This window comes from Glandiceps talaboti, chromosome 10 (genome assembly GCF_964340395.1).
Source record: "Glandiceps talaboti chromosome 10, keGlaTala1.1, whole genome shotgun sequence".
Lineage (NCBI taxonomy): Eukaryota > Metazoa > Hemichordata > Enteropneusta > Spengelidae > Glandiceps > Glandiceps talaboti.
Genome location: NC_135558.1, coordinates 22,941,245 through 22,955,261, shown reverse-complemented (window position 1 = coordinate 22,955,261; position 14,017 = coordinate 22,941,245). Strand labels below are relative to the sequence as shown.

The window sequence follows — 14,017 nt, the reverse complement described above, 5'->3', positions numbered from 1 at the left end:
TTATGTTGTACTTTCAACCTTAGTATATTGTGTAATATTGATAGTCTTGACTTAAAATATTGAAGTGTAACTTCTTTGCAAATTGGATGTAGACCTTGAAATGCAAATAAACAAACTACTATTAAACTATTGTCCTTAGCCTATCTACATAGCTGCCTATTGTTCTACCTACATCCTAATATACTTTGGATTACACTGATCAAGGGTATATCAATTATTTTAAAGTATAACAGTATGAAATAGCTGTTCTTAATTACAATTAAGTTAATTATACTTTCTGAGCTAAAGTGAAATTAAACTCAAACTGTTATGTTTTCAAACTGCTCACAAATGACAAAAAGTAGTGCAATTAAGCTAAGATAGCAAGAACTGTTTACCAAATCTTATATATAAAAATGCATTTAGTCCTAATACTGGCAGCAAACATGAGTGATAAGTGAATGAAAAGCAAGCACATGTACTTGACTAACAGTCAAGGTGACTGACTGACTATGTAGTAAGTCTACAAAAAAGTGCACAATACATGTCTGACCTGGATAGCTTATTCCAACCAAACTTCATGTCCAAATATGCACATTTCTTTGTTTTGTAACCAAAAATGGTCGAATGACGGACATATTTATCATTAAAATGCATGTTTCCCTACTGACTAAGCTTATTAGATAGTGACATCATTTGAATGTCTACAACCATGTTATCTATGATGAACTTTTCAAATGAAACATTAAACTTGAAATGTATGATAGATTCAAATTATCCAGTCTTCACGTATATCTCTGAATAAAGGAATGAATAAATGGGCCGGTTTCAATCAAACCAGGCATAACTGTCAGATACTGTAGTCTAGGTATGTACACAATATGAACCTAATGGTAGTAACATTTGTCTTAAAAAATTCGGAATAGAAATAAAGCTATATGTTGGAAATGTGTCTGTGAGATGAAAACTTGTGAAGTTAGTTAGTTAATTAGTTTGTTAGTTCATTAGCAAGTTAGCTGGTTGGTTAGTTAGTTATTCAGGTAAATAACAAGCCTTCATCCCAACAATCTCCAAATAATTCTCCTTATTCCTGCTCTGAATTGTTTGGAAAATATGTCATTATTTGGATAAACTACATGTATTCAGACATACACTCGAACAATTTGGGTAACATACAGCTGAGTAAAGGCCAAATGACAATATCCCATGCAAAAAATTCATCATTGATAATGTGGATGTAGACATTCAAATGAGACCTCTATTCATTAAGCTTCCGGCATTAGCTGGCAAAACACTCTAAAACTATATATGCCTGACTTTTTTGGAGTTATACAATACCTTGTACCTAATTCATTCACTAATTCATTCTCTCTAACTAGCGAACCATGACAGATTTTTGCATTAGCGGTTCATGTGTGACTTTCCCCACTTGGTGAGCCAGCAAGGCAGGTGTCATAAAATTTGTTTGTATCCCTAAAGCTATTTGCAATGTCACTGATAATTGGTCAGTAAAACTGATAACTGATATGACATTGAGCTTAGCTTTGCCTATGGTGTTATAGCTTTGCCTGATGTGTTATGTAATAGTGCTTTACCACATTTGTAAATATTGCCAACACACATTATTCAGTGATAAGAAAGATAAGAAACCTCACTTCCTTGAATACTAGATTCTGCAATGTAAATATACTAATCAATGATCAAACTAACAAACTCACTCTAACTAGCTATTAGTAATTGGTAAATAAGTCTTCCTAGAAGATATAGAACAAACTCAAATATTTTACTTCCATGTGATTATAGATTTGAAATTTATTTTCTTTAGTTATGTCAGTTCACAAGGTAAAGTACTGGGTGAAATATAGATATAAATATAACCCCCACCCACCCACCCAGTCAGTCAGTCAGTCAGTCAGTCAGTCAGTCAGTCAGTCAGTCAGTCAGTCTCTCTCTCTCTCTCTCTCTCTCTCTCTCTCTCTCTCTCTCTCTCTCTCTCTCTCTCTCTCTCTCTCTCTCTCTCTCTCTCTCTCCACACCCACACACATCTAGACACACACATCTACATATACCTCCCTACACCTAATCCATTCACCCCCATCTACACCTTGGCACACACATACAAACACACCCATCAGCATACCATATTCTAAAAAAACATATCTGCACAAACACACACACACACACACGAACACTCTTACACAATCTCCAACCCCCCACCCCATCGCGCCTCCAAAACCCCCAACCCACCTTTCTCTCCTAAAAAATGCTATAAATGTGATGTATTTCTGAGTCTTCATTAAGCATGTGAGCTTGGCGCCTAACTCCAAAAAATGTCTTGGTTGATGAGAGTCTTGCACAAACAGTATCAAGGGTCACACACATATGTGCTGTATATGCAACCTTGTTGTGCCAATTGGCCATCTGGTCATGTTGCTGGCCTTGCCGTCTTAAGTGTCCACTTGCAGAAATGCAACCATGGTCACCCTGTGGTCATGTTGCCGGCCTTGCTGTCTTAAGTGTCCACTTGCAGAAATGCAACCATGGTCACCCTGTGGTCATGTTGCTGGCCTTGCTGTCTCGGTGTCCACTTGCAGAAATGCAACCATGGTCACCCTGTGGTCATGTTGCTGGCCTTGCTGTCTAAGTGTCCACTTGCAGAAATGTAACCATGGTCACTTCGAGGGCTCAAAATACATGTACTTGTTTTATTTGTAATGTATTACTATTGCCAGTCACAATCTGGGTATATTTACAAAGTTTCAAGTGTTATCAACATAATTAAAAAATGCTTACTATGAAAAGAATAGTACTCATTGCATTTTGTAATATTGTTCATTTTTCTAAGGAAAATAGGATTCTGGGAATTTCAAAATCATTTATGAAGATAATGACTTGGCAGGTAATTTTAGGTTCCACCACTGAAGGTGCTGTGCCAGTTAATGTGGCATATTTGGGTATTTGTATTTACTTACTTGTTTACAAAGCATATTTGAATATCTCAATAAGGAAATGACTTACTAAATTATTTTCTGAATATATTCAGAAGCGGACATGATCAAAAGAAGCACAATTCCATTCTCATGACATTAGTTTTGAAGTTGTCCTTAAAATTTTACTTTGAACATTTATGTACTCATCTCTTTACAAAAAATCTCAGTTTTTGAATGTTGAGTTATTTACCTGTTTCTTCCTTTGCAATATATAGTGTATGTACATCACCATTTGACTGTTGTTGTGACTGTGGCCTTGTCACTAGGCATGTTTGCATACAATTTTTAATGTTTTTTGCACAGGCCTAACCACCATCTTGTCTTTGCAAATATGATGGCATGTGACTCTTGCTAAAGGCTTGGTCATGGTTGCTGCGGTAAGTTTTATCAATGTATTTTGAATAAAATGTCTTCCTCAAGAAATATCCCTTTAAAATTTCAGCCTAATTCACAGTAGGTGATTTCTGAGATGTACCTTTTTGTAGAAAATTAAGATTTCTACATCAAATTTGCATATCGCTGATTGGATCACCATTGGAGCCAAAACACAGACCTATAGTGAGATCATTCGATTTCACACCAAGATACACAGACAGACACTGTCCATCAGACTTCCATTACTAAAAGTTTCAAATAGAATTCAGTTGAAATTGAATGAAAATCTGTGACATTTACATGTGTTAATTTGAAGTTGTGTCTATAGCTGCCCTGTGAATAGGATTATGGACTACAGATCACCTTTCTCCAAAATAGTGACTAATGTGATAGATCTATAACACCTGGCCACTCTTATTTTGATAACCTAATAGTTACCAATTCTAGGCAGTCAGGTGTAGTCTGTACAAACCCTGTGATTCTGCCATTTACCATTATTGGTTTAATATGATGACCATGTTCAACCAAGGGCATATGACTATGAACTACCATGGTAGTTCATGGTCAACCATGGTCACTAAGTCCAGCAACAATTTACAGTGGCCATTGAGGTAACACAACAAGGCTGCATATACCCCACAGATATAATGACCCTGACACTGTCTGCACAGGAGTCCCAAACCAACACATATTTTGGAGTAAGTGCAGCCAAGCTTATATGCTCAATGAGAACTGAGAAAGACTTCACAGATACACCATTTTATAGGCCGAGAAAGTACCCACCCGACCATCCCCACACCCATCCCCACCCCCATACCTCAGCCATCCCTACCCACACACACACACACCCATCCACTCACACCAATCCACCAATATTATACTTAACATCATATCTACCAACCTACTGACTAAAATACCTAGTACCTTTGTCTACACCTAACTACCTACATACACCTATCAACCCACCTCCTCCTCCCCCACCATTCAACCTAACATAATATCTAAAAGCCTAATTAGTACCTCAATTAACCTACCTATCTATATATATCTACCTACACCTATCATAGTATCAATCCCCCTAACCCCTCCCCACCATTCAACCTAACATGATATCTAAAAGCCTAATTAATACCTCAATTAACCTACCTATCTATATATATCTACCTACACCTATCATAATATCAACCCACCTGACCCTTCCCCACCATTCAACCTAACATGATATCTAAAAGCCTAATTAATACCTCAATTAACCTACCTATCTATATATATCTACCTACACCTATCATAGTATCAATCCCCCTAACCCCTCCCCACCATTCAACCTAACATGATATCTAAAAGCCAGTAATTAATACATCTATTAACCTACCTATCTATATATATCTACCTACACCTATCATAGTATCAACCCACCTCACCTCCTCCCCCACCATTCAACCTAACATGATATCTAAAAGCCTGATTAGTACCCCAATAAACCTACCTATCTATATATTTACCTACACCTAACATAGTATCAAGCCAGGCAGCAGACCCACCCCTGATCCCCACGCATGTGACTATTGCTAAGGCCTGGGTCATGGTAGCTAGGGTAAGTTTTGTCGATGTATTTTGAACAAAATTTCCTCCTCAAAAAATATCCCTTTAAAATTTCACCCTAATTCACAGTGTAGGTAATTTCTGAGATGTACCTTTTTGAAGAAAATTGAGATTTTCGATATTATACTTAACATCATATCTACCATCCTAAAGACCTGAATACCTACCTTACTACATCTAACTACACAATCATACACTCATCAACCCACCCACCCCACTCCCACCATTCGACCTAATATCATATCTTAAATCTGTATAATGTACATATATCTACCTACACCTATCACAGTATCAACCCATAGAGACCCCCCCTCCCCGATACACACACCAGCCTATCAATTCAACCTAACATACAATCCTATTGACCTAAATGCCTATAACTATCTCCTGACTCACACACACACACCCACACCCACCAACTTAGCTTTCTACTTAACATCATACATGTATCTATACACACATACATACACACATACATAGGGTATACGCAATCATACATACATGCACACATACATATACATAACATACATACATACATACATACCTGCACACACACACACACACGCACACACACACACACACATGCACACACACACGAACACTCTTACACAAGCTCCAACCCCCCACCCCATCGCGCCTCCAAAACCCCCAACCCACCTTTCTCTCCTAAAAAATGGTATAAATGTGATGTATTTCTGAGTCTTCATTAAGCATGTGAGCTTGGCGCCTAACTCCAAAAAATGTCTTGGTTGATGAGAGTCTTGCACAAACAGTATCAAGGGTCACACACATATGTGCTGTATATGCAACCTTGTTGTGCCAATTGGCCATCTGGTCATGTTGCCGGCCTTGCTGTCTCGGTGTCCACTTGCAGAAATGCAACCATGGTCACCCTGTGGTCATGTTGCCGGCCTTGCTGTCTCGGTGTCCACTTGCAGAAATGCAACCATGGTCACCCTGTGGTCATGTTGCCGGCCTTGCTGTCTTAAGTGTCCACTTGCAGAAATGCAACCATGGTCACCCTGTGGTCATGTTGCTGGCCTTGCTGTCTCGGTGTCCACTTGCAGAAATGTAACCATGGTCACTTCGAGGGCTCAAATTACATGATTGTACTTGTTTATAAATGTATTTAAATGCCAGTCACAATCTGGGTACATTTACAAAGTTTTAAGTGTTATGAACACAATTACAAATACAGTGCCAAAAAGAAACTCCCTGTCAATTTTATTTTATTTTAAAGAACATTTTCATCTACACATACCCAGATGCATCCCCAATAAATTTCAGCTCAATCTGTTCAATATTTGTGGAATACATCCTTAAGAATGTTCCCATCAAATCTCAGAATAATCTGTCATGTCGTTATTGAGTTAATATGTTTTTTGACCAAACATCACATTTTTTACCATTTTTTTACCCAATTAAACCACTGAGTACCAGGGGAAACCTGAGTTGTTCGGTAGAGTCAAACTGAACGACACTCTTCTTACTTTCAGAGTGGTAAATTGAATCAAACCCTGAATGATGGGTTCGAACCCTGACTGCAGTGGTAAGAGGCAAGTGGTTTTACCACTCAGCCACCAACAACCCTTGTATTTGACTTTTAAGTTGTTTACACACATCCAGGCAGACTGACACTTTCACCCGTATGTTGGATTGTAGAAAGACACACATAACTTGCCCAGTGAAATAAGTACATCAATATTGAGTTATCCTAACATTTCACCAAATTCCTATACCCATCCCTGTTGTTATATTTGCAATAAACCCTTTGACTGTTGCTTAGGGCATGGCAATGGTTGCTAGGGCCACTTATGTAAGTATAACCCACTCAAAATTTACAGATGATCAATTTTAGAATCATTACCAATTTCATCCCCAGTAGCTTGAGACCAATATCACCTGCATCATCAACAAGACAGACATGTAGACAGCCAGACTTTACCATGAACCATTCATTCACTTTGTGCTTGAAATTAGAGAATGTTCAAGGAGGGGTAATTCAAGTGGCAGTAATGGTTCATGACAGTAATTAGACATAAGTATTTCACATGTGGTTGATAATACTACTTAGACATACGTATATTTCACAGGTGGTTGATGACACTACTTTGACATACGTATATTTCACAGGTGGTTGATGACACTACTTAGACATACGTATATTTCACAGGTGGTTGATAATACTACTTAGACATACGTATATTTCACAGGTGGTTGATGATACTACTTTGACATATGTATATTTCACAGATGGTTGATAATACTACTTAGACATACGTATATTTCACAGATGGTTGATGACACTACTTAGACATACGTATATTTCACAGATGGTTGATGACACTACTTAGACATACGTATATTTCACAGGTGGTTGATGACACTACTTTGACATATGTATATTTCACAGGTGATTGACGACACTACTTTGACATACGTATATTTCACAGATGGTTGATAATACTACTTAGACATACGTATATTTCACAGATGGTTGATAATACTACTTAGACATACGTATATTTCACAGATGGTTGATGACACTACTTAGACATACGTATATTTCACAGGTGATTGACGACACTACTTTGACATACGTATATTTCACAGATGGTTGATAATACTACTTTGACATACATATATTTCACAGATGGTTGATAATACTACTTAGACATACTTATATTTCACAGGTGATTGACGACACTACTTTGACGTACGTATATTTCACACATGGTTGATAATACTACTTAGACATACGTATATTTCACAGGTGGTTGACGGCACTACTTAAACATACGTATATTTCACAGGTGGTTCACGACACTACTTTGACATACGTATATTTCACAGATGGTTGATGACACTACTTAGACATACATATATTTCACAGATGGTTGATGACGCTACTTAGACATACGTATATTTCACCACCCCCTACTTAGACATGTACCCCTCAAATACATTATGTTATGTTACAATATTACAAGGCTCAGCTAGACCAGATATAACAAAGGCTATGTGACTTCATTACCTCGAAGACTGTGAATGACTTGTTGGATTATCATTTAAGACGCTGTGGAAACAGGTATTACATTCAGTGAAAACAACCAATATTGACTGTGAATCGACATCGGACGAATCTAGACTTACCAATAATTGTAGGACATTAGAATAGTTTCTAGAAGTTGTTATATTTGATTTCATCAATTAAACTTATGGTTTTCTCATTTGATACTGTATTTGGATTGTGGACATTGTGGCTTTGAAATCAGTGTGACAACAGACAGATGATTCTAGTGTATGGTGAGTAACCTGCTATAGGATATTGGAACTAAATGGGCTTGTGGAACTATAAACATGTGACTCTCTAGATATATAAGGCGTTGCAGAGAACATTAAGCATTACAAGGCTGCAACATCTACAGGTGGTTGATGACACTACTTAGACATACGTACATTTCACAGATGGCTGATGATACTAATTAGACACGTATATTTCACAGGTGGTTGATGACACTACTTTGGCATACCGTATATTTCACAGATGGTTGATGACACTACTTAGACATGTACCCCTCAAATACATTATATTATGTTACAATATTAGACATACGTATATTTCACAGATGGTTGATAACACTACTTAGACATACATATATTTCACCCCCCCCCCCCCCCCCCCGACTTAGACATGTACCCCTCCAATACATTATGATATGTTACAATATTACAAGGCTCAGCTAGTCCAGTTATAACAAAGGCTATGTGACTTCATTACCTCGAAGACTGTGAATAACTTGTTTGATTATCATTTAAGACACTGCGGAAACAGGTACAGTGAACAACCAATATTGACTGTGAATCAACATCGGACAAATCTAGACTTACCAATAATTGTAGGACATTAGAATAGTTTCTAGAAGTTGTTATATTTGATTTCATCGATTAAACTTATGGTTTTCTCATTTGATACCGTATTTGGATTGTGGACATTGTGGCTTTGAAATCAGTGTGACAACAGACAGATGATTCTAGTGTATGGTGAGTAACCTGCTATAGGATATTGGAACTAAATGGGCTTGTGGAACTATAAACATGTGACTCTCTAGATATAAGGCGTTGCACAGAACATTAGGCATTATAAGGCTGCAACATCTAAGGTAAAAACTATTGTGGACTATGATTGTGAAAATAAGAACTATTGAAAACTGTTTGGGAAAGTCTACATGTGGAAAGGCTATAGTGAGAACTATAGTGAAGTCTATTGTTGGACAAAGTTGTGTTTGTAAAGGCTGTTACAAAAGACACTTCTCCAGGAGAGACAAGTTAATGTGCCGAAGGACTTGGAAAGGCTTACACACCATAGTAAAAGTACTTTGAGTGTAAGAAGGAATTCTCAAGACGTCAGCAAGTTTCTATTCCAGAAAGACTTTGTTACACAGAATTGGACAGAACTTTGATGGGAAAATTCACCAACTTGGCATCAATTTCCTGTATTTACAAATAGAATCAAAGGTAAACAGACATTGGAATTCTGAAGGTCAGTACTGGGCCCGTTTGTTTTACATAACATCCTGTACTGGAAAAGAGACACTCCCTTTATAATCTTACAATACAAAGGGTGAAAGGTCACACATAAATAACTTATTTATTTGTGAAAATTGAAGGACAGCAAACTACTGTATATCATCATGGACAGTGAAGAATCAGAACAGTATGCTGAGCTTGGTGCTGTAGGGGGAGAAATTGAAGATCCCAAAAGGCCACACAAACCATGCCGACATTCTTGGAGGAAGAAAGGAAAAGACTAAAAGGTCAAAGGTCAGGTGCCTGTGGACAGGTAACTGGAAGAACACGTGAAATTCAGGTTCTGCTGAAGAATGCAGAAAATGTGGAGGCAGTCAGTGAAAAATTGGATGAATGGGTACAGGCGTTTGTTAACTTACAGGATACAGATAAGGCATATCACAGTAAGCTGGATGAAGATAAACAGAAAACGGACTATGCAAAATAAGTAGTTCATAAGTTTCAGGAATTCAACAAATTCAGAAGAAAAGTTAATCATTGGCAGCAAAGCATGGCAGAGGAAAGTGCTACACCAGATACTGAGTGTACAGAAGATCAACATGTTACAGAAGATCAAAGTAACACTGCTACAAAGGCACAACAGCAGTTTCATCAAGAACAAGTTGTGAGTGAATAAAGAACAAGTTGAGGACTCGTAGCAGGTTGTGAACTCACTTCCAGTTGTGAGTTCAGAACAAGTTGTGAGGCAAAAGACAGTTGTGAAATCAGAGCCTGTTGAGACAGTTATGCAATCAAATATAACTGTTAAAACAGAAGTTGATGTGGAACCAGATGATAGTATTTCAAATATAGGAAGAAAGAGTGTAAGAAATCAAGAAAGCATGGTTCTGGTGACAGGCTCTACTATCTGCAACAGTACACCACAGATGAACCAGGAGAACTAGTTGCCAGTTGCATCCACATGGATCCAAATAAAGGATATAAAAGAGCCAGAGACTTGCTGGAGAAAAAGTATAGTAACTCCTGTTTTATAGGTATGGCATACACCAAAGAGCAGAACAATGGCCAGATATCAAAGCTGAAGACAAGACAGCAATGAACAAGTTTGCTGTCTTCCTGGCAAAGTGTGAAAATGTGATGGACGGTGAAGTACATCTGAAAGAACCCATTTATCATAAGAACTTACAAATGCTGGTTGAGAAATTGCCATACAAAATGGTTAAGAAAGACGTATCGCCTGCTGCAACATAGGCCAGTAGAGTTCAGAGAGCTTGTGCAGTTTTGTACAGAAAGAGGCTGATGTTATGTTGAATGCTGTATTTGGCAATTTGAATCATGCAACCCAACGAAGGGAAGATAAGTCAAATGTGAAGTCAGGAAGAAGGTCAAGTGCAAGGCCGAAGCGTTCCAGCTTTGCCATCAGCACCGAGAGAAGTTGTGCTGAGATGTAAATCAAGTGCATCTGTGCAGACATATGCATTCCTTGACAATGGAAGTCAGATGCAGTATTCTGTACAGAGGCAATAAGGCAGCAACTAAATACCGGAGGTTAGAAGACAAAGCTAAACGTACGCACAATGACAGAGACTAAAGTAGTAAATAGTTACATACTGAAGGGGCTGGAAGTCACCGACTTGGATGGAAATAATGTTATACAGCTTCCAACAACTTATACACATAGTGAAATACCTGTGTGAACGAAGGACATTGTTAAATGTAAGAAGACACAAGATGGCCATATCAATTTGTGTGATACACATTTGCCAAGTATTAATGCAGATATTGGCTTGCTGATAGGATACAATGTACCCGAAGCATAAGAACCATAGGAAGTCATCAACAGTCAGGATGACGGACCATATGCAGTCAAAACTTTACTAGGATGGGCTGTAAATGGATGGGGCCGGAGAAGTTGCAGAGCGGGTATCAGTGAATTGGATCAAAGTTGACGTACAGATAGAGCAACATCTTGCAAGCTACTTCAACCAAGAATTCAGCGAAAAGTCCATAGATGACAAACCAGAAAGATCTGTCGAAGATACCAGGTTCATGCAAATTATGATGAACAATACTAAATGTGAAGATGGTCATTATCAGGTGCATTTACCATTTAGACATCCTGATGTGAAAATGCCAAATGACAGATCAGTAGCTGAACAAAGGATAAAACATCTGAAACGAAGATTTGCAAGGGATCACCAATATCATGAAGATTACAAGGTATTTATGGAAACTATCATAAATAAAGATGATGCTGAAAAGATACCAGATCAAGAACTCAAAGGTAAAGATGGAAAGAAATGGTACATACCACATCATGGGGTGTACCACCAACAGAAAAGGAAGATACGGGTAGTGTTTGATTGTGTAGCAGACTTTCAAAGGACATATTTAATTAAAGAGCTGATGCAAGGACCATATATCACCAATTCATTAGTGGGAACACTTATACGATTTCGTCAAGAACCAGTAGCACTGATGGCTGATATGGAAGCCATGTTTTCACAAGTTGCAGTATGAAAGGAGTACCACAATTTTCAACATTTCCTATGAGGGGGACAGTGTCCAACCATTACAGGAGTATCGTATGGAAGTACACATCGTTGGGGCCACATCATCACCAAGTTGTGCCAACTATGTGTTGAAAAGGACAGCTGAAGACAGCAAGCAGTGTTACCGGCCAGAGGTCACCAATACAATACAATACAATACAAAATAACTTCTATGTTGATGACATGTTGAAATCCATGTCAACAAATGAGCAAGGAGTATCACTATCTAGAGACTTAACTAAAATATGCAAACAAGGAGGCTTCAGACTGACTAAATGGATAAGTAACCATCAGCCTGTGTTGGAGTCCATTCCTGAAGAAGAAAGAGCAAAAGAAATGAAGAATTTAGACTTGGACCAAGATAACCTGCCTATGGAGAGAGCACTTGGTATGTGCTGGGACGTCGAAACAGATAAGTTTGGCTTCCTTATACAAATAAAGGACAAACCAGTTACAAGGCAGGGTATCCTATCAGTGGTCAGCTCAGTCTATGATCCATTAGGAATAGTGGCACCAGCAGTATTGCCACCAAAAATGATTCTACAGGACTTATGTAAACAAAAGCTTGGTTGGGATGAACAAATACCAGCTAAGCAACAGAAGAAATGGGAGAAATGGCTAGAAGATTTGCCTAAGTAAGAGTACAGTTTGTCAGTGAACCGATGTATGAAACCAGAAGGATGTGTACAACCTGTATCAACATAGCTACTTACGTCACTTTTCTGATGCAAGCAAGTCCGGCTATGGTACTGTGTCATACATACGCATGGTAAACAATGAGGACAAGGTACACTGTACTTTCATGCTAGGAAAGTCATGTGTAGCTCCACTAAAACAAGTCACCATCCCACAAATGGAACTGTCTGCAGCAACATTAGCAGTGCGAGTAGACAAAAGTATAAAGAAAGAGTTGGACATGAAAGTTGATGAAACATTCTTCTGGACTGATAGCATGATTTCTCATTTGATACTTTATTTGGATTGTGGACATTGTGGCTTTGAAATCGGTGTGGCAACAGACAGATGATTCTAGTGTATGGTGAGTAACCTGCAATAGTATATTGGAACTAAATGGGCTTGTAGAACTATAAACATGTGACTCTCTAGATATATAAGGCGTTGCACAGAACATTAGGCATTACAAGGCTGCAACATCTACAGGTGGTTGATGACACTACTTAGACATACATCATGTACGTATATTTCACAGATGGTTGATAATACTACTTAGACATACGTATATTTCACAGATGGTTGATAATACTACTTTGACATATGTATATTTCACAGATGGTTGATAATACTACTTAGACATACGTATATTTCACAGATGGTTGATAATACTACTTAGACATACGTATATTTCACAGATGGTTGATAATACTACTTAGACACGTATATTTCACAGATGGTTGATAATACTACTTAGACATACGTATATTTCTCAGATGGTTGATAATACTACTTAGACATACGTATATTTCACAGATGGTTGATGACACTACTTAGACATACGTATATTTCACAGATGGTTGATAACACTACTTAGACATACGTATATTTCACAGAAGGCTGATGATACTACTTTGACATATGTATATTTCACAGATGGTTGATAATACTACTTAGACATACGTATATTTCACAGAAGGCTGATGATACTACTTTGACATACGTATATTTCACAGAAGGCTGATGATACTACTTTGACATATGTATATTTCACAGATGGTTGACAACACTACTTTGACATACGTATATTTCACAGGTGGTTGATGACACTACTTTGACATACGTATATTTCACAGGTGGTTGATAATACTACTTAGACATACGTATATTTCACAGGTGGTTGATGATACTACTTTGACATATGTATATTTCACAGTTGGTTGATAATACTACTTAGACATACGTATATTTCACAGGTGGTTGATAATACTACTTTGACATACGTATATTTTACTGCAATACTTGTTTTCGTTTTCT

General features: G+C 37.8%; 1 protein-coding gene across 1 annotated transcript; it reads left to right on the top strand.

Annotated features, from left to right (window-relative positions):
- Positions 1 to 11,369: 11,369 nt before the first annotated feature.
- Positions 11,370 to 12,667, top strand: LOC144440764 (uncharacterized). Its single transcript, XM_078130143.1, has 2 exons — positions 11,370 to 11,990; positions 12,131 to 12,667. The coding sequence occupies exons 1-2, from the start codon at positions 11,370 to 11,372 to the stop codon at positions 12,665 to 12,667; spliced, it is 1,158 nt and encodes a 385-aa protein (XP_077986269.1).
- Positions 12,668 to 14,017: the final 1,350 nt, after the last annotated feature.

Excerpts from the sequence above, each read along its gene's own strand:
- LOC144440764 (XM_078130143.1), top strand. The coding sequence starts at position 11,370 with ATGGATGGGGCCGGAGAAGTTGCAGAGCGGGTATCAGTGAATTGGATC. Across the intron at positions 11,991-12,130 it reads CCATGTTTTCACAAGTTGCA|CTGAAGACAGCAAGCAGTGT; the intron begins GTATGAAAGGAG and ends TGAAAAGGACAG.